The 21074-nt window shown below is 50.8% G+C and overlaps 1 protein-coding gene across 2 annotated transcripts in view; it reads right to left on the bottom strand.

Moving 5' to 3' along the window:
• znf831 (zinc finger protein 831) overlaps window positions 1–21074 on the bottom strand; it is a 116371-nt gene that overhangs the window by 40432 nt on the left and 54865 nt on the right. For both annotated transcript variants that reach the window (XM_064967073.1, XM_064967074.1), the window contains one exon: window positions 377–6905. In XM_064967073.1, the coding sequence (XP_064823145.1) occupies window positions 377–6857 (6481 nt within the window). In that variant the 5' untranslated portion in view covers window positions 6858–6905. The remainder of the gene's footprint in view (window positions 1–376; window positions 6906–21074) is intronic.

Raw genomic sequence — 21074 nt, forward strand, 5'->3', positions numbered from 1 at the left:
GGGGGTTTTGGTAATGGAATGACAAGGAACAGCACATTCTCTTAAACATACAGAAGGTAAAACATTTATCCAAAACTAAAAAGGTTTTATATGAATTGGCAGGGTCTTTACTTTAACATGGTTGTGTTTTGTTGATTGTGATGGGCCCTTTTACATGGAAATGCCCATCTGAGAACATGTGATAACATCTAGAGAGGATCTGAAAGGAACCATGATATCTTACTGACACCTTGTGGCAACAAACAAAGATTTCAGAAATGTCTTCACAGTTCACAATAGTATTGATAATAATATTACATTTACAAAAATGAATATTAGACTTGACCAGGAATCAGTGTTACGTTAGAACATACTAATGAATAAGAGCTGTTCCTACCTGCTGTGAGGCTGTGGTTGACTGCAGGTGAGTTGGGTTCTCCAGCTGGCAGCCCAGTACAGACCAGTGGTCCAGCTGAGTTGGGTTCTCCAGCTGGCAGCCCAGTACAGACCAGTGGTCCAGCTGAGTTGGGTTCCCCAGGACTGTCCCAGACATGATTGTAGAGAGACGAAACAGCGTTGCTAGGGAGGATGACAACACTGTTCTCAGTGATATCAAGGCCCTGTTCAGACCAGACCTGATGAGAGGTGCTGACTACGTCACTGACTGTCCTGTCTGAAGAAAGGAGGAGGTGCAGAGGAAGGCCTTGTTCTTCTCCTCTGTGTGTCTGACTCCTGGCTGATTCCACACCTCCCAGAGAGGCAGAAGCTACACCACCGGGTGTCCTCGGCAGGAGAAATAGAGGCAGAGATAGACTGACTGGAGTCACATTGCTAGTGTCTATGTGGTTCTGAAGAAGCATTGTGACCGTGTTGGTGTCTGGGTGGTTCTGGAGAGTTCTAGACTGGGCACCCCAGTTGTGAGGCAGAGCTGGAGTCACGTTGCTAGTGTCTATGTGGTTCTGAAGAAGCATTGTGACCGTGTTGGTGTCTGGATGGTTCTGGAGAGTTCTAGACTGGGCACCCCAGTTGTGAGGCAGAGCTGGAGGCATGTTGACAGAGTCTGGGTGGTTCTGGAAAGATAGTCCTGTAGTCTCTAGGACGGTGTTGGTGTCTGGGTGGTTCTGGAAAGATAGTCCTGTAGTCTCTAGGACGGTGTTGGTGTCTGGGTGGTTCTGGAAAGATAGTCCTGTAGTCTCTAGGACGGTGTTGGTGTCTGGGTGGTTCTGGAAAGATAGTCCAGTAGTCTCTAGGACGGTGTTGGTGTCTGGGTGGTTCTGGAAAGATAGTCCAGTAGTCTCTAGGACGGTGTTGGTGTCTGGGTGGTTCTGGAAAGATAGTCCTGTAGTCTCTAGGACGGTGTTGGTGTCTGGGTGGTTCTGGAAAGATAGTCCTGTAGTCTCTAGGACGGTGTTGGTGTCTGGGTGGTTCTGGAAATATAGTCCAGTAGTCTCTAGGACGGTGTTGGTGTCTGGGTGGTTCTGGAAAGATAGTCCTGTAGTCTCTAGGACGGTGTTGGTGTCTGGGTGGTTCTGGAAAGATAGTCCAGTAGTCTCTAGGACGGTGTTGGTGTCTGGGTGGTTCTGGAAAGATAGTCCAGTAGTCTCTAGGACGGTGTTGGTGTCTGGGTGGTTCTGGAAAGATAGTCCTGGGTCAGGTGGTTCAAGTGAAACATAGCCATTACGAGACAGTTGCTGCTCTGTGTTGGTTAGAGGAGCAGCTTCCGTCATGTCTGATCTGTCCTTCTGAGTGAGAGGAGTTCCAGGACTACAGAGGGTATCTGTTGAGGGATGGTCCAGGTCATGACAACATACTGCTGCTGAATGCTGCCACTCCTTATCGCCAGAGAAACCTCTGTTGTTCTCATGTTGTGATGAAGAAGGTTCTACTGGATCCAAAGTTCCAGTGACTTCCTGTGTCACATGCTTTGCTGTCCTCCTGTGTGTTACATCCTTCACTGTCCCCCCCTGTGTTTCAGCGTCAGGTAGAATACATGAGCTGGTTTGGAGCACTTCCTTTTTCATTGTGGTTCCTACTGGATCCACCGCTACTCCCATCGCTCCATGGACGCCACCATGAGAAGGCTCTGTCTCTGATGTCATATCCTGTTCCTCTATCTGAGGCTCTGATGTCATATCCTGTCGTTCTATCTGAGGCTGTATGAGCGCCAGCTGTTCGTCTGAGATGAGCTGGAGACAGATGTGGAGGTCCGCTGTCCTCACGTGGAACACTTTCTGACCCTCTGACTGGCTGCTGTGACTAACAGTGAATGGTATAGCAGGGTATGCTGCTGATGTATGGTATGGTGATGACTGTGTTTTAGTGAACGGTATGGTATGGCATGCTAAAGCTGTTATCGTATGACACGGAGGGTTGACCTCTGTTGTAACATAAGTTAGAGGGTTGACATGGTCTGCTACTGTGAGAGCAGGGTGAAGGGTTGTTGTGGAAGTGGTGTTGGCTGTAGGGCACTGACCATGTACTGATGTTTTCCAGGGCATGCTCTGTACTAAGGCTGTGGGTGGTGTGGCAGATTGCTTCACCGCTGTGGCTGTGATGGTAGCAAACTGGCTTTGATCTAGAGCTGTCACAGGTGTAGCAGACTGGCTTTGATCTAGAGCTGTCACAGGTGTAGCAGACTGGCTTTGATCTAGAGTTCTCACAGGTGTAGCAGACTGGCTTTGATCTAGAGTTCTCACAGGTGTAGCAGACTGGCTTTGATCTAGATCTGTCACAGGTGTAGCAGACTGGCTTTGAACTAGAGCTGTCACAGGTGTAGCAGACTGGCTTTGATCTAGAGCTGTCACAGGTGTAGCAGACTGGCTTTGATCTAGAGTTCTCACAGCTGAAGCAGACCGGCTTTGAATTAGAGCTGTCACAGGTGTAGCAGACTGGCTTTGATCTAGAGCTGTCACAGGTGTAGCAGACTGGCTTTGATCTAGAGCTGTCACAGGTGTAGCAGACTGGCTTTGATCTAGAGCTGTCACAGCTGAAGCAGAGTGGCTTTGATCTAGAGCTGTCACAGGTGTAGCAGACTGGCTTTGATCTAGAGCTGTCACAGCTGAAGCAGAGTGGCTTTGATCTAGAGCTGTCACAGGTGTAGCAGACTGGCTTTGATCTAGAGCTATCACAGGTGTAGCAGACTGGCTTTGATCGAGAGCTGTCACAGGTGTAGCAGACTGGCTTTGATCTAGAGCTGTCACAGGTGTAGCAGACTGGCTTTGATCGAGAGCTGTCACAGGTGTAGCAGACTGGCTTTGATCTAAAGCTGTCACAGGTGTAGCAAACCTGCCCTGACCCTGTCCTACGCCTGTGACTGATGAAACGTTGACAGGGCCTCTAGGTTGTGTTTGGGTGAGGCCCGTAGGCCCTGAGTCTGTAGGAAGCCTCAACTGGTATTTAGGGAGGAAACTGATCTTGGCTGAATCAGAGGAGGAGGAGGGCTTGGCTATCCCACCTCTGACTGAGGATGAGAGTTGGTTCAGTTTACTGCTGCTGTGTAGGCCTCCTCCCTCCAGAAGACAGACGTTATTCTCAATCTTCTGCTTCTTCCTCTCTGAGGGAACATGGCTTCCACATCGTTGAGACACACAGTTGGTGTGTTTCTCCTGGTGGGTCACTGTCATAGACACACAGTCATTCCTGTTAGAAAACGCTTCTTTTGAGACTGACTGGGTTCTCTGGAGGGGATGTTTGAGAGAGGAAGTGGGTGTGGTATGAAGATGACCAGGTGAGAGACAGGAAGTGGGTGTGGTATGGTGATGACTGGGTTTGAGACAGGAAGTGGGTGTGGTATGGAGATGACTCTGTGTGAGACAGGAAGTGTGTGTGGTATGGAGATGACTGGGTGTGAGACAGGAAGTGGGTGTGTTATGGAGATGACTGGGCATTCGATATGAGTGGACATGATTGACAGGTGAAAGGTTGTCTTGGAGACAGGATGGAAGACACACAGTGGCACTACTTGAGACCAGTGATGTCACCAGGTCTCTGCTTACTGCTGGGCCTCTCTGAACCCCCAGGACCCTCTCTGGCTCCAGACCAGCTAATGACCTTTTAGCCTTCAACACACCAGGATCAGCTGCCTTCTCTGGGCTGTAGAGCTTTGTGAACGTCCCTCCTCCTCCTCCTCCATACTTGTACCACTTACTGTAGGCAAACTTCTGGGACTTCTTCCTACCACTCTTTCTACTCAGCTCTCCATCCACGCCTCCGTCTCCATCTGAGCCAAGACCGCAGGGAATGACATTGTCGCCGGCTGCTAACGTCAATGGTCCCTCCGTCGGGAGGTTGTCCACGGCCGCCTGTCTGACCAGCATGCGGTGGCCTGATGCGCGACGGTCAACAGACTTGGTGGCAAAGCCTACTGGGTAAAGTAGTCCAGAGCTGCCCTTACGGCCCAGGTATAGCCAGTCTCTTTGGTGAGGATGGGGGTTGTGAGGAGAGGCCGAGCTGGCTCTGACTGTACCCTGAAGGCCCACACAGTGGGGCAGGGAGCTACTGCGGGTCAGGGGGGCATGATGCCCCTGCTCCAGGCTGGTGGAGGTCTGGGTAGGTACCGAACTATACAGACCTGGCCACCCTCCTCCCCATTCCCCTCTCTGCCAGGCCATCCCAGCGCTGGCTGTAGGAGGCCTGTTGCTGGTCTTCATATCGAAGTGGAAGGAATCTTTGTAGGTGTAGGGCATTGGCAGGTCGATGCTGCCCTGTTTGGACAAGAGGGTCTTCCTGGGTCGGACTGTGTTCAGATGTTTGTCCTCCACCACTGCATCGTTCTCTGAGATCAGCTTGGAGATTCTCTCTTCAAGACTCTGCTGGGCCTGGACTGAAACTGTGCTCCTGGGCTGAGACACGGTGAGTTCTGGCTGTGTGGGTGTGTGTGTGGCGTTTAGCTGTGTGGGTGTGTGTGAAGGCTGTGTGGGTGTGGCGTTTAGCTGTGTGGGTGTGGCGTGTAGCTGTGTGGGTGTGTGTGCGGCGTTTAGCTGTGTGGGTGTGTGTGCGGCGTTTAGCTGTGTGGGTGTGTGTGCGGCGTTTAGCTGTGTGGGTGTGTGTGTGGCGTTTAGCTGTGTGGGTGTGTGTGTGGTGTTTAGCTGTGTGGGTGTGTGTGCGGCGTTTAGCTGTGTGGGTGTGTGTGTGGCGTTTAGCTGTGTGGGTGTGTGTGTGGCGTTTAGCTGTGTGGGTGTGTGTGCGGCGTTTAGCTGTGTGGGTGTGTGTGAAGGCTGTGTGAGTGTATGTGTGTGTGTGGTGTTAGTTTGATCAGGCTGTGTGTGGAAGGTGTCCTGCTGGTCCATACTAGACTCTGCCACTGACTCCATGCTTTGGTTGTGTGGTCCAGACCCAGGGTTGTGTGGTCCAGACCCAGGTTTGTGTGGTCCAGACCCAGGGTTCTGTGGTCCAGACCCAGGGTTGTGTGGTCCAGACCCAGGGCTGTGTGGTCCAGACCCAGGGTTGTTTTTGTGTGGTCCAGACCCAGGGTTGTGTGGTCCAGACCCAGAGTTGTGGGGTCCAGACCCAGGGTTGTGGTTGTGTAGTCCAGACCCAGGATTGTGTAGTCCAGACCCAGGGTTGTGGTTGTGTAGGCCAGACCCAGGGTTGTATGGTCCAGACCCAGGGCTGGAGGTCTCGCTGTAGCCGGAGTCTGTGCTGTCGTGGCTCTGGGACTTCCCTCTAGACAGGAAGTTGTCTTGGTTCTGGGCCATCCCCCTAGCCAGAGAACCCTCCCACTGAGACAAGATGGCAGCCTGCTGTCTCCGCAGCGGGAGGTGGCGGGACAGGGTCAACACTGACTTCTCTCTATCTTTATCCTTCCTGCTCTCTCTCAGTTCATCCCTCGTATCCTCCGCTTCTCTCCTCCTCTTGGATAACTCTATACTCTGGCTCCCCCCAGCAGCCAGGAGGAGACCCTCTAACCCAGCCTGCTGCAGGGCCCAGCCTGTGTCTCTACCTGTTTCTGTCCCACTCCTCTGGCCAGGGCTGGGGGAGAGGGTGGTGGTAGCAGACAGAGAGCTGCCATTCTCCAGACTACCTGGGTCCTGGCTGAGGGTATCTAGAGAGGGGCTGGAGGTGAGGGTATCCCTGGAACCCTGTAAACTTAATAGACTGTCCTGGTGACCTTGCAGACGGTGTCCCTGCAGACTGTCCTGACTGCCCAGGGAGGAATAGCCCTGTAGACTGTCCAAGCTGCTCACTGAGGAATGGCCCTGTAGACTGCCCAGACTGTCCATCGATCCCAGGGATGAGTGACCTTGCAGACTGGCTTGGTGTCCCTGCAGAGTGTCCATGCTGCTCAGGGAGGAGTGACCTTGTAAACTGCCCAGAGATCCGAGCGACCTCTGACCTGACCCGGAGCTGAGGCGTGCGTGGGCCTGTGTGCGACGGTGCTTGTAGAGGTTGCTCTGGGTCTTGAAGGAGATGCCGCAGGTGGTGCAGGGGTAGGGCCGCTCCCCGGTGTGGCAGCGCAGGTGTTTCTCCAGGACACTGGGCTTCATGCAGTCCCGGCCGCAGTGAGGACACAGGTGCTTCCCAGCGGACCTAGAGGGTCTGGCTGCAGACACAGAGGCCCTCAGGGACACATGCGCCCCCAGGCCTGATTGTGGGGCCTGCTGGTGCAGTTGCAGCCTGGCTGGTAGGTGGAGAGTCAGGAAGGGTAGGGAGTCTGTGGAGCACTGCTGAGGGATGGACAGACGAAGGGTCGTGGAGTCCAAGGAGGCAGCTGGCTGTGCTTGGGGGTGTGAAGAAAGGCCTGGCACTGTGTGGAGGAACAAGGTGGTTAGAGGAGCCCGGAGTGGCATGCTGTTGTTGATGCTGTTCTCTCTCTGCTCTGACACGGAGCTGCTGCCAGGCGCTATCACATTCACCAAGCCTCGCTTGCCAGTCTCCATGGTAACAGCACTGCCAATGTTCTGACACAAGGTCTGTTGTTTAATTACCTGGAAAAGAAACAGTTTTCAGGATCACAGGATCTACTCAGCATTCTACGGATGATTACCAAGATCACAGCATAACTAGCTTACCGGTTGGCTGGCTGAGTGACCAACCAGCATGTTAGAATAACGACACTCATGCTGTCCAGAGTCGCAGCGTAACCCTGTAGCCAGGATAACAAGATACATTGGCTAACCAGGATCAACTCTAAGGTGTCTCTAAAGGAGTGCTGCAACTGGCTAGCTGCTAGCTTACTATGTTGATGATTAAAGGGGACATCATTTTCTGAAGAGAGTGGTGTGGAATATACAGATAGATGGAGATGAAATCACATGCAGAGCAGAGAGAGGGAAGAGAATGAGAGAGAGAGAATGAGAGTGAGAGAGAGAGAATGAGTGAGAGAGAAAGAAAGAGAACGAGAGAGTGAGATAGAGAGAGAATGAGAGAGAGAGAATGAGAGAGAGAGAATGAGAGAGAGAGAGAGAGAGAGTGAGAGAGAGAGAGAGAGAGAAAGACAGAAGAACAGATCACTAGAGAGAGAGAATGAAAGAGAGAGAAAGAGAAAGAGAGAGAAAGAAAAAGAATGAGAGAGAGAAAGAGAGCGAGGTAAGAGCATGACACACCCAAGACACAGAGTCAACCACCCTGATAGCCCTCCTGACAACCCCCCCCTCCCCCCACACCCACTGAGGACAAACACAAGACACAGATTGTACTCCTTATGGACTCAAACTGGAAATATATACAAGAAAACGTGTGTCCAAACTCAGTGTGTCCAAACACCCAGCGTGCCCTAGACCTTCTTTCTGTCTGAGGACCAAATAGGGTCACTCAGCATAACATAATAATACACACAGGCACAAATGACCTGAGAGCACAGCAATGAAGGAAGTGATTGAAAAAGCTTCTTCTACTTTCATCAATGCACAAGTGGTTATCTCCACCCTGCTACCATAAAAAGCAAGTACAGTGCCTTGCGAAAGTATTCGGCCCTCTTGAACTTTGCGACCTTTTGCCACATTGCAGGCTTCAAACATAAAGATATAAAACTGTATTTTTTTGTGAAGAATCAAAAACAAGTGGGACACAATCATGAAGTGGAACGACATTTATTGGATATTTCAAACTTTTTTAACAAATCAAAAACTGAAAAATTGGGCATGCAAAATTATTCAGCCCCCTTAAGTTAATACTTTGTAGCGCCACCTTTTGCTGCGATTACAGCTGTAAGTCGCTTGGGGTATGTCTCTATCAGTTTTGCACATCGAGAGACTGACATTTTTTCCCATTCCTCCTTGCAAAACAGCTCGAGCTCAGTGAGGTTGGATGGAGAGCATTTGTGAACAGCAGTTTTCAGTTCTTTCCACAGATTCTCGATTTGATTCAGGTCTGGACTTTGACTTGGCCATTCTAACACCTGGATATGTTTACTTTTGAACCATTCCATTGTAGATTTTGCTTTATGTTTTGGATCATTGTCTTGTTGGAAGACAAATCTCCGTCCCAGTCTCAGGTCTTTTGCAGACTCCATCAGGTTTTCTTCCAGAATGGTCCTGTATTTGGCTCCATCCATCTTCCCATCAATTTTAACCATCTTCCCTGTCCCTGCTGAAGAAAAGCAGGCCCAAACCATGATGCTGCCACCACCACCACCACCTGTGTTCAGGGTGATGAGCTGTGTTGCTTTTACGCCAAACATAACGTTTTGCATTGTTGCCAAAAAGTTCCATTTTGGTTTCATCTGACCAGAGCACCTTCTTCCACATGTTTGGTGTGTCTCCCAGGTGGCTTGTGGCAAACTTTAAACAACACTTTTTATGGATATCTTTAAGAAATGGCTTTCTTCTTGCACTCTTCCATAAAGGCCAGATTTGTGCAATATACGACTGATTGTTGTCCTATAGAGAGAGTCTCCCACCTCAGCTGTAGATCTCTGCAGTTCATCCAGAGTGATCATGGGCCTCTTGGCTGCATCTCTGATCAGTCTTCTCTTTGTATGAGCTGAAGGTTTAGAGGGACGGCCAGGTCTTGGTAGATTTGCAGTGGTCTGATACTCCTTCCATTTCAATATTATCGCTTGCACAGTGCTCCTTGTGATGTTTAAAGCTTGGGAAATCTTTTTGTATCCAAATCCGGCTTTAAACTTCTTCACAACAGTATCTCGGACCTGCCTGGTGTGTTCCTTGTTCTTCAAGATGCTCTCTGCGCTTTTAACGGACCTCTGAGACTATTACAGTGCAGGTGCATTTATACGGAGACTTGATTACACACAGGTGGATTGTATTTATCATCATTAGTCATTTAGGTCAACATTGGATCATTCAGAGATCCTCACTGAACTGCTGGAGAGAGTTTGCTGCACTGAAAGTAAAGGGGCTGAATAATTTTGCATGCCCAATTTTTCAGTTTTTGATTTGTTAAAAAAGTTTGAAATATCCAATAAATGTCGTTCCACTTCATGATTGTGTCCCACTTGTTGTTGATTCTTCACAAAAAAATACATTTTTATATCTTTATGTTTGAATCCTGAAATGTGTCAAAAGGTCGCAAAGTTCAAGGGGACCGAATACTTTCGCAAGGCACTGTATTTCCTGTGACTGTGCCTCAAAACCAAATGTTTTCCTGGCCAACCACTCCATCCTGGACTAGAACAGCCTTCACGACCAGGTCTACCTATACAAAGCAGCAGTGCCCACCACTCCATCCTGGACTAGAACAGCCTCTATGACCAGGTCTACCTATACAAAGCAGCAGTGCCCACCACTCCATCCTGGACTTGAACAGCCTTCACGACCAGGTCTACCTATACAAAGCAGCAGTGCCCACCACTCCATCCTGGACTAGAACAGCCTTCAAGACCAGGTCTACCTATACAAAGCAGCAGTGCCCACCACTCCATCCTGGACTTGAACAGCCTCTATGACCAGGTCCACCCTGGACTAGAACAGCCTCTATGACCAGGTCCACCCTGGACTAGAACAGCCTCTATGACCAGGTCCATCCTGGACTAGAACAGCCTCTATGACCAGGTCCATCCTGGACTAGAACAGCCTCTATGACCAGGTCCATCCTGGACTTGAACAGCCTCTATGACCAGGTCCACCCTGGACAAGAACAGCCTCTATGACCAGATCAACCCTGGACTAGAACAGCCTCTATGACCAGGTCCACCCTGGACTAGAACAGCCTCTATGACCAGATCAACCCTGGACTAGAACAGCCTCTATGACCAGGTCCATCCTGGACTAGAACAGCCTCTATGACCAGGACTACCCTGGACTAGAACAGCTTCTATGACCAGGTCCATCCTGGACTAGAACAGCCTCTATGACCAGGTCCACCCTGGACTTGAACAGCCTCTATGACCAGGTCCACCCTGGACTAGAACAGCCTCTATGACCAGGTCTACCTATACAAAGCCTCTGACCAGATCCACCTCTACAAACAGTGCCCACCACTCCACCCTGGACAAGAACAGCAGTGCACATCACTGACCCATCCTGGACTAGAACAGCCTCTATGACCACCACTCCACCCTGGACTAGAACAGCCTCTATGACCAGGTCCACCCTGGACTTGAGCAGCCTCTATGACCAGGTCCACCCTAGACTAGAACAGCCTCTATGACCAGGTCCACCTATAGGCAGCAGTGCCCACCAGGTCCACCCTGGACCTAGAACAGCCTCTATGTCCAGGTCCACCTCTACAAGGCAGCAGTGCCCACCACTCCACCCTTGACTCTTGTCCAGGACCTCAAGGTCCACCTCTACAAGGCAGCAGTGCCCACCACTCCACCCTGGACTTTATGACAAAGTCCACCTCTACAAGGCAGTAGTGCCCACCACTCCACCCTGGACTTTACGACCAGGTCCACCTCTACAAGGCTGCAGTGCCCACCACTCCACCCTGGACTAGAACAGCCTCTATGACCAGATCCACCTCTACAAGGCAGCAGTGCCTACCACTCCACCCTGGACAAGAACAGCCTCTATGACCAGATCCACCTCTACAAGGCAGCAGTGCCCACCACTCCACCCTGGACAAGAACAGCCTCTATGACCAGATCCACCTCTACACGGCAGCAGTGCCCACCACTCCACCCTGGACAAGAACAGCCTCTATGACCAGGTTCACCTCTTCAAGGCAGTAGTGCCCACCACTCCACCCTGGACAAGAACAGCCTCTATGACCAGGACCACCCTGGACTTGAACAGCCTCTATGACCAGGTCCACCCTGGACTAGAACAGCCTCTATGTCCAGGTCTACCTATACAAAGCAGCAGTGCACATCACTCCATCCTGGACTAGAACAGCCTCTATGACCAGGTCCACCCTGGACTAGAACAGCCTCTATGACCAGGTCCACCCTGGACTTGAGCAGCCTCTATGACCAGGTCCACCCTAGACTAGAACAGCCTCTATGACCAGGTCCACCTATAGGCAGCAGTGCCCACCACTCCACCCTGGACCTGAACAGCCTCTATGTCCAGGTCCACCTCTACAAGGCAGTAGTGCCCACCACTCCACCCTTGACTTTACGACAAGGTCCACCTCTACAAGGCAGCAGTGCCCACCACTCCACCCTGGACTTTATGACAAAGTCCACCTCTACAAGGCAGTAGTGCCCACCACTCCACCCTGGACTTTACGACCAGGTCCACCTCTACAAGGCTGCAGTGCCCACCACTCCACCCTGGACTAGAACAGCCTCTATGACCAGATCCACCTCTACAAGGCAGCAGTGCCTACCACTCCACCCTGGACAAGAACAGCCTCTATGACCAGATCCACCTCTACAAGGCAGCAGTGCCCACCACTCCACCCTGGACAAGAACAGCCTCTATGACCAGATCCACCTCTACAAGGCAGTAGTGCCCACCACTCCACCCTGGACAAGAACAGCCTCTATGACCAGATCCACCTCTACACGGCAGCAGTGCCCACCACTCCACCCTGGACAAGAACAGCCTCTACACGGCATGACCAGGTTCACCTCTTCAAGGCAGTAGTGCCCACCACTCCACCCTGGACAAGAACAGCCTCTATGACCAGGACCACCCTGGACTTGGACTAGAACAGCCTCTATGACCAGGTCCACCCTGGACTAGAACAGCCTCTATGACCAGGTCCACCCTGGACTTGAACAGCCTCTATGACCAGGTCTACCTATACAAAGCAGCAGTGCACACCACTCCATCCTGGACTAGAACAGCCTCTATGACGAGATCCACCTATACAAGGCAGCAGTGCCCAACACTCCACCCTGGACCTGAACAGCCTCTATGACCAGGTCCACCTCTACAAGGCAGTAGTGCCCACCACTCCACCCTGGACTAGAACAGCCTCTATGACCAGGCCCACCAAAAAAAGGCAGCAGTGCCCACCACTCCACCCTGGACTTTATGACAAAGTCCACCTCTACAAGGCAGTAGTGCCCACCACTCCACCCTGGACTTTACGACCAGGTCCACCTCTACAAGGCTGCAGTGCCCACCACTCCACCCTGGACTAGAACAGCCTCTATGACCAGATCCACCTCTACAAGGCAGCAGTGCCTACCACTCCACCCTGGACAAGAACAGCCTCTATGACCAGATCCACCTCTACAAGGCAGCAGTGCCCACCACTCCACCCTGGACAAGAACAGCCTCTATGACCAGATCCACCTCTACACGGCAGCAGTGCCCACCACTCCACCCTGGACAAGAACAGCCTCTATGACCAGGTTCACCTCTTCAAGGCAGTAGTGCCCACCACTCCACCCTGGACAAGAACAGCCTCTATGACCAGGACCACCCTGGACTTGAACAGCCTCTATGACCAGGTCCACCCTAGACTAGAACAGCCTCTATGACCAGGTCCACCTATAGGCAGCAGTGCCCACCACTCCACCCTGGACCTGAACAGCCTCTATGTCCAGGTCCACCTCTACAAGGCAGTAGTGCCCACCACTCCACCCTTGACTTTACGACAAGGTCCACCTCTACAAGGCAGCAGTGCCCACCACTCCACCCTGGACTTTATGACAAAGTCCACCTCTACAAGGCAGTAGTGCCCACCACTCCACCCTGGACTTTACGACCAGGTCCACCTCTACAAGGCTGCAGTGCCCACCACTCCACCCTGGACTAGAACAGCCTCTATGACCAGATCCACCTCTACAAGGCAGCAGTGCCTACCACTCCACCCTGGACAAGAACAGCCTCTATGACCAGATCCACCTCTACAAGGCAGCAGTGCCCACCACTCCACCCTGGACAAGAACAGCCTCTATGACCAGATCCACCTCTACAAGGCAGTAGTGCCTACCACTCCACCCTGGACAAGAACAGCCTCTATGACCAGATCCACCTCTACACGGCAGCAGTGCCCACCACTCCACCCTGGACAAGAACAGCCTCTATGACCAGGTTCACCTCTTCAAGGCAGTAGTGCCCACCACTCCACCCTGGACAAGAACAGCCTCTATGACCAGGACCACCCTGGACTTGAACAGCCTCTATGAACAGGTCCACCCTGGACTAGAACAGCCTCTATGACCAGGTCCACCCTGGACGAGAACAGCCTCTATGACCAGGTCCACCCTGGACTAGAACAGCCTCTATGACCAGGTCCACCCTGGACTTGAACAGCCTCTATGATCAGGTCCACCCTGGACTAGAACAGCCTCTATGACCAGGTCCACCCTGGACTTGAACAGCCTCTATGACCAGGTCTACCTATACAAAGCAGCAGTGCACACCACTCCATCCTGGACTAGAACAGCCTCTATGACGAGATCCACCTATACAAGGCAGCAGTGCCCAACACTCCACCCTGGACCTGAACAGCCTCTATGACCAGGTCCACCTCTACAAGGCAGTAGTGCCCACCACTCCACCCTGGACTAGAACAGCCTCTATGACCAGGCCCACCAAAAAAAGGCAGCAGTGCCCAACACTCCACCCTGGACTGTACGACAAGGTCCACCTCTACAAGGCAGCAGTGCCCACCACTGCAACCTGGACCTGAACAGCCTCTATGACCAGGTCCACCTCTACAAGGCAGTAGTGCCCACCACTCCACCCTGGACTTCACGACCAGGTCCACCTCTACAAGGCAGTAGTGCCCACCACTCCACCCTGGACAAGAACAGCCTCTATGACCAGGTCCACCTCTACAAGGCAGCAGTGCCCACCACTCCACCCTGGACTAGAACAGCCTCTATGACCAGGTCCACCTATACAAGACAGCAGTGCCCACCTCCTCCATGACCCCAAAGGACATCACTCTCAACTGCAGCCCAAACACCTCACACAGGAGCAACAGATCAATAGAAACCCCGCCCAGACCAGCGAGACACTCCCAGACCTGCGGGACCCCCTGGAGCCACGCCGAGAGGACCTACATCCACACCACAACACCACCAGCCACATACACATCCCCACCCCAGCCAATGAACACCCCCCAGGTCAACCATGCCCACACCCCATTTAGGCAACCTCAGATCAGACCTATGCCCCTCCTGCCCACCCCATGCCCCCAAAGAGGGCCTCAACACGAAAGTCACATATCCGCCCTGGCCGTGAGCAGGCAAACAGGCCCAACCCCCACTCTTACACTAGCCCAAGCCAATGGCAAGTAACAGATGCTCAGCAGGCTCTGCTCACACTTACTGGTCTGAGGCCAAACCACACGACCAACAACATTGGACACTTTATGGAACACAAAGCCTTCACTATCTCATCCTGGAATATCCAAGGCCTGAGGTCATCTGCCTTTGGCCTAAAGAGGAACCTGAACTTCATCAAAGAAATCAGAAATACAGACATTGTCATCCTACAAGAAACCTGGTATAGAGGAGACGGACCCACTGGTTGCCCTCTAAGTTACAGAGAGCTGGTAGTCCCATCCACCAAACTCCCAAGTGTGAAACAGGGAAGAGACTCAGGGGGTATGCTAATTTGGTATAGAGCAGCCCTAGACCCACTCTATCTATCTTGCTACGTAAGCTTAACTTTCTGAACATTCGAGACGTGTAGTCCACTTGTCATTCCAATCTCCTTTGCATTAGCGTAGCCTCTTCTGTACCCTGTCAACTATGTGTCTATCTATCCCTGTTCTCTCCTCTCTGCACAGACCATACAAACGCTCCACACCGCGTGGCCGCGGCCACCCTAATCTGGTGGTCCCAGCGCGCACGACCCACGTGGAGTTCCTGGTCTCCGGTAGCCTCTGGAACTGCCGATCTGCGGCCAACAAGGCAGAGTTCATCTCAGCCTATGCCTCCCTCCAGTCCCTCGACTTCCTGGCACTGACGGAAACATGGATCACCACAGATAACACTGCTACTCCTACTGCTCTCTCTTCGTCCGCCCACGTGTTCTCGCACACCCCGAGAGCTTCTGGTCAGCGGGGTGGTGGCACCGGGATCCTCATCTCTCCCAAGTGGTCATTCTCTCTCTCTCCCCTTACCCATCTATCTATCGCCTCCTTTGAATTCCATGCTGTCACAGTTACCAGCCCTTTCAAGCTTAACATCCTTATCATTTATCGCCCTCCAGGTTCCCTCGGAGAGTTCATCAATGAGCTTGATGCCTTGATAAGCTCCTTTCCTGAGGACGGCTCACCTCTCACAGTCCTGGGCGACTTTAACCTCCCCACGTCTACCTTTGACTCATTCCTCTCTGCCTCCTTCTTTCCACTCCTCTCCTCTTTTGACCTCACCCTCTCACCTTCCCCCCTACTCACAAGGCAGGCAATACGCTCGACCTCATCTTTACTAGATGCTGTTCTTCCACTAACCTCATTGCAACTCCCCTCCAAGTCTCCGACCACTACCTTGTATCCTTTTCCCTCTCGCTCTCATCCAACACTTCCCACACTGCCCCTACTCGGATGGTATCGCGCCGTCCCAACCTTCGCTCTCTCTCCCCCGCTACTCTCTCCTCTTCCATCCTATCATCTCTTCCCTCTGCTCATACCTTCTCCAACCTTTCTCCTGAGTCTGCCTCCTCAACCCTCCTCTCTTCCCTTTCTGCATCCTTTGACTCTCTATGTCCCCTATCCTCCAGGCCGGCTCGGTCCTCCCCTCCCGCTCCGTGGCTCGATGACTCATTGCGAGCTCACAGAACAGAGCTCCGGGCAGCCGAGCGGAAATGGAGGAAAACTCGCCTCCTGCGGACCTGGCATCCTTTCACTCCCTCCTCTCTACATTTTCCTCCTCTGTCTCTGCTGCTAAAGCCACTTTCTACCACTCTAAATTCCAAGCATCTGCCTCTAACCCTAGGAAGCTCTTTGCCACCTTCTCCTCCCTCCTGAATCCTCCTCCCCCCCCCCCCTCCTCCCTCTCTGCAGATGACTTCGTCAACCATTTTGAAAAGAAGGTCGACGACATCCGATCCTCGTTTGCTAAGTCAAACGACACCGCTGGTTCTGCTCACACTGCCCTACCCTGTGCTCTGACCTCTTTCTCCCCTCTCTCTCCAGATGAAATCTCGCTTCTTGTGACGGCCGGCCGCCCAACAACCTGCCCGCTTGACCCTATCCCCTCCTCTCTTCTCCAGACCATTTCCGGGGACCTTCTCCCTTACCTCACCTCGCTCATCAACTCATCCCTGACCGCTGGCTACGTCCCTTCCGTCTTCAAGAGAGCGAGAGTTGCACCCCTTCTGAAAAAACCTACACTCGATCCCTCCGATGTCAACAACTACAGACCAGTATCCCTTCTTTCTTTTCTCTCCAAAACTCTTGAACGTGCCGTCCTTGGCCAGCTCTCCCACTATCTCTCTCAGAATGACCTTCGTGATCCAAATCAGTCAGGTTTCAAGACTAGTCATTCAACTGAGACTGCTCTTCTCTGTATCACGGAGGCGCTCCGCACTGCTAAAGCTAACTCTCTCTCCTCTGCTCTCATCCTTCTAGACCTATCGGCTGCCTTCGATACTGTGAACCATCAGATCCTCCTCTCCACCCTCTCCGAGTTGGGCATCTCCGGCGCGGCCCACGCTTGGATTGCGTCCTACCTGACAGGTCGCTCCTACCAGGTGGCGTGGCGAGAATCTGTCTCCTCGCCACGCGCTCTCACCACTGGTGTCCCCCAGGGCTCTGTTCTAGGCCCTCTCCTATTCTCGCTATACACCAAGTCACTTGGCTCTGTCATAACCTCACATGGTCTCTCCTATCATTGCTATGCAGACGACACACAATTAATCTTCTCCTTTCCCCCTTCTGATGACCAGGTGGCGAATCGCATCTCTGCATGTCTGGCAGACATATCAGTGTGGATGACGGATCACCACCTCAAGCTGAACCTCGGCAAGACGGAGCTGCTCTTCCTCCCGGGGAAGGACTGCCCGTTCCATGACCTCGCCATCACGGTTGACAACTCCATTGTGTCCTCCTCCCAGAGCGCTAAGAACCTTGGCGTGATCCTGGACAACACCCTGTCGTTCTCAACCAACATCATGGCGGTGGCCCGTTCCTGTAGGTTCATGCTCTACAACATCCGCAGAGTACGACCCTGCCTCACACAGGAAGCGGCGCAGGTCCTAATCCAGGCACTTGTCATCTCCCGTCTGGATTACTGCAACTCGCTGTTGGCTGGGCTCCCTGCCTGTGCCATTAAACCCCTACAACTCATCCAGAACGCCACAGCCCGTCTGGTGTTCAACCTTCCCAAGTTCTCTCACGTCACCCCGCTCCTCCGCTCTCTCCACTGGCTTCCAGTTGAAGCTCGCATCCGCTACAAGACCATGGTGCTTGCCTACGGAGCTGTGAGGGGAACGGCACCGCAGTACCTCCAGGCTCTGATCAGGCCCTACACCCAAGCAAGGGCACTGCGTTCATCCACCTCTGGCCTGCTCGCCTCCCTACCATTGAGGAAGTACAGTTCCCGCTCAGCCCAGTCAAAACTGTTCGCTGCTCTGGCCCCCCAATGGTGGAACAAACTCCCTCACGACGCCAGGACAGCGGAGTCAATCACCACCTTCCGGAGACACCTGAAACCCCACCTCTTCAAGGAATACCTAGGATAAGATAAGTAATCCTTCTCACCACCCCCCCCCTTAATGATTTAGATGCACTATTGTAAAGTGGCTGTTCCACTGGATGTCAGAAGGTGAATTCACCAATTTGTAAGTCGCTCTGGATAAGAGCGTCTGCTAAATGACTTAAATGTAATGTAAATGTAGATTAATAAAAATAGGACATTTTTTACATTTGACTAGAAATTCAAAAGGAAATGATCTTAACAGAGGAAAATGTCCTCCTGTGTGCTACCTATATCCCCCCACTAGATTCCCCATACTTTAATGAAGACAGCTTCTCCATCCTTGAGGGGGAAATCAATCTTTTCGGGCCCAGGGACATGTACTAGTCTGTGGCGACCTAAATGCCAGAACCGGACAAGAACCTGACACCCTCAGCAAACAGGGGGACAAACACCTGCCTGGAGGTGACAGCATTCCCTCCCACATATGCCCCCCTAGGCACAACTATGACAACATAATCAACAAAAACGGGTCACAACTCCTGCAGCTCTGTCGCACGCTGGGTATGTACATAGTCAATGGTAGGCTTCGAGGGGACTCCTATGGTAGGTACACATATAGCTCATCTCTTGGCAGTAGTACTGTAGTACTACTGTAGTGCTGTAGTACTGACACCCCTAACAGACCACAGCAAAATCACAGTCTACTTAAACAGAGCAATACTCAATCATGAGGCATCAAAGCCAAAGGAACTGAGTAACATTAAAAAATGCTGTAGATGGAAGGAATGCAGTTTGGAAACCTACCAAAAAACAATTAGGCAACAACAAATTCAATCCATTTTAGACAATTTCCTGAGTAAAACGTTCCACTGTAATAGTGAAGGTGTAAACTTGTCAGTAGAAAATCTCAACAGTATATTTGACCTCTCAGCTTCCCTATCAGATCTAAAAATCTCAAATAGAAAACCGAAGAAAATTAACAACAATGACAAATGGTTTGATGAAGAATGCAAAAATCTAAGAAAGAAATTGAGAAACCTGTCCAACCAAAAACATAGAGACCAGGAAAACCTGAGTCTACGCCTTCACTATGGTGAATCACTAAAACAATACAGAAATACACTACGGAAAAAGAAGGAACAGCATGTCAGAAATCAGCTCAATGTAATTGAAGAATCCATAGACTCTAACCACTTCTGGGAAAATTGGAAAACACTAAACAAATAACAACACGAAGAATTATCTATCCAAAATGGAGATGTATGGGTAAACCACTTCTCCAATCTTTTTGGCTCTATAACAAAGAATAAAGAGCAAAAATATATACATGATCAAATACAGGTCTTAAAATCAACTATTAAAGACTACCAGGACCCACTGGATTCTCCAATTACCTTGAATGAGTTACAGGACAAAATAAAAACCCTCCAACCCAAAAAGGCCTGTGGTGTTGATGGTATCCTCAATGAAATGATCAAATATACAGACAACAAATTCCAATTGGCTATACTAAAACTCTTTAACATCATCCTTAGCTCTGGCATCTTCCCCAATATTTGGAACCAAGGACTGATCACCCCAATCCACAAAAGTGGAGACAAATTTGACCCCAATAACTACCGTGGAATATGCGTCAACAGTAACCTTGGGAAAAACCTCTGCATTATCATTAACAGCAGACTCGTACATTTCCTCAATGAAAACAATGTACTGAGCAAATGTCAAATTGGCTTTTTACCAAATTTCCATACAACAGACCACGTATTCACCCGGCACACCCTAATTGACAACCAAACAAACCAAAAACAAAGGCAAAGTCTTTTCATGCTTTGTTGATTTCAAAAAAGCCTTCGACTCAATTTGGCATGAGGGTCTGCTATACAAACTGATGGAAAGTGGTGTTGGGGGTAAAACATACGATATTATAAAATCCATGTACACAAACAACAAGTGTGCGGTTAAAATTGGCAAAAAACACACACATTTCTTCACACAGGGTCGTGGGGTGAGACAGGGATGCAGCTTAAGCCCCACCCTCTTCAACATATATATCAACGAATTGGCACGGTCACTAGAAAAGTCTGCAGCACCCGGCCTCACCCTACTAGAATCCGAAGTCAAATGTCTGCTGTTTGCTGATGATCTGGTGCTTATGTCACCAACCAAGGAGGGCCTACAGCAGCACCTAGATCTTATGCACAGATTCTGTCAGACCTGGGCCCTGACAGTAAATCTCAGTAAGACCAAAATAATGGTGTTCCAAAAACGGTCCAGTGACCAAGACCACAAATACAAATTCCATCTAGACACTGTTGCCCTAGAGCACACAAAAAACTATACATACCTTGGCCTAAACATCAGCGCCACAGGTAACTTCCACAAAGCTGTGAACGATCTGAGAGACAAGGCAAGAAGGGCATTCTATGCCATCAAAAGGAATATAAATTTCAACATACCAATTAGGATTTGGCTAAAAATACTTGAATCAGTCATAGAGCCCATTGCCTTTTATGGTTGTGAGGTCTGGGGTCCGCTCACCAAACAAGACTTCACAAAATGGGACAAACACCAAATTGAGACTCTGCACGCAGAATTCTGCAAAAATATCCTTCGTGTACAACGTAGAACACCAAATAATGCATGCAGAGCAGAATTAGGCTGATACCCACTAATTATCAAAATCCAGAAAAGAGACGTTAAATTCTATAACCACCTAAAAGGAAGCGATTCCCAAACCTTCCATAACAAAGCCATCACCTACAGAGAGAGGAACCTGGAGAAGAGTCCCCTAAGCAAGCTGGTCCTGGGGCTCTGTTCACAAACACAAACACACCCTACAGAGCCCCAGGACAGCAACACAATTAGATCCAACCAAATCATGAGAAAACAAAAAGATAATTACTTGACACATTGGAAAGAATTAACAAAAAAACAGATCAAACGAGAATGCTATTTGGCCCTACACAGAGAGTACACAGCGGCAGAATACCTGACCACTGTGACTGACCCAAAATTAAGGAAAGCTTTGACTATGTACAGACTCAGTGAGCATAGCATTGCTATTGAGAAAGGCCACCATATGCAGACATGGCTCTCAAGAGAAAGACAGGCTATGTGCTCACTGCCCACAAAATGAGGTGGAAACTGAGCTGCACTTCCTAACCTCCTGCCCAATGTATGACCATATTAGAGAGACATATTT

The sequence above is a fragment of the Oncorhynchus masou genome, chromosome 5 (genome assembly GCF_036934945.1).
Source record: "Oncorhynchus masou masou isolate Uvic2021 chromosome 5, UVic_Omas_1.1, whole genome shotgun sequence".
Classification (NCBI taxonomy): domain Eukaryota; kingdom Metazoa; phylum Chordata; class Actinopteri; order Salmoniformes; family Salmonidae; genus Oncorhynchus; species Oncorhynchus masou.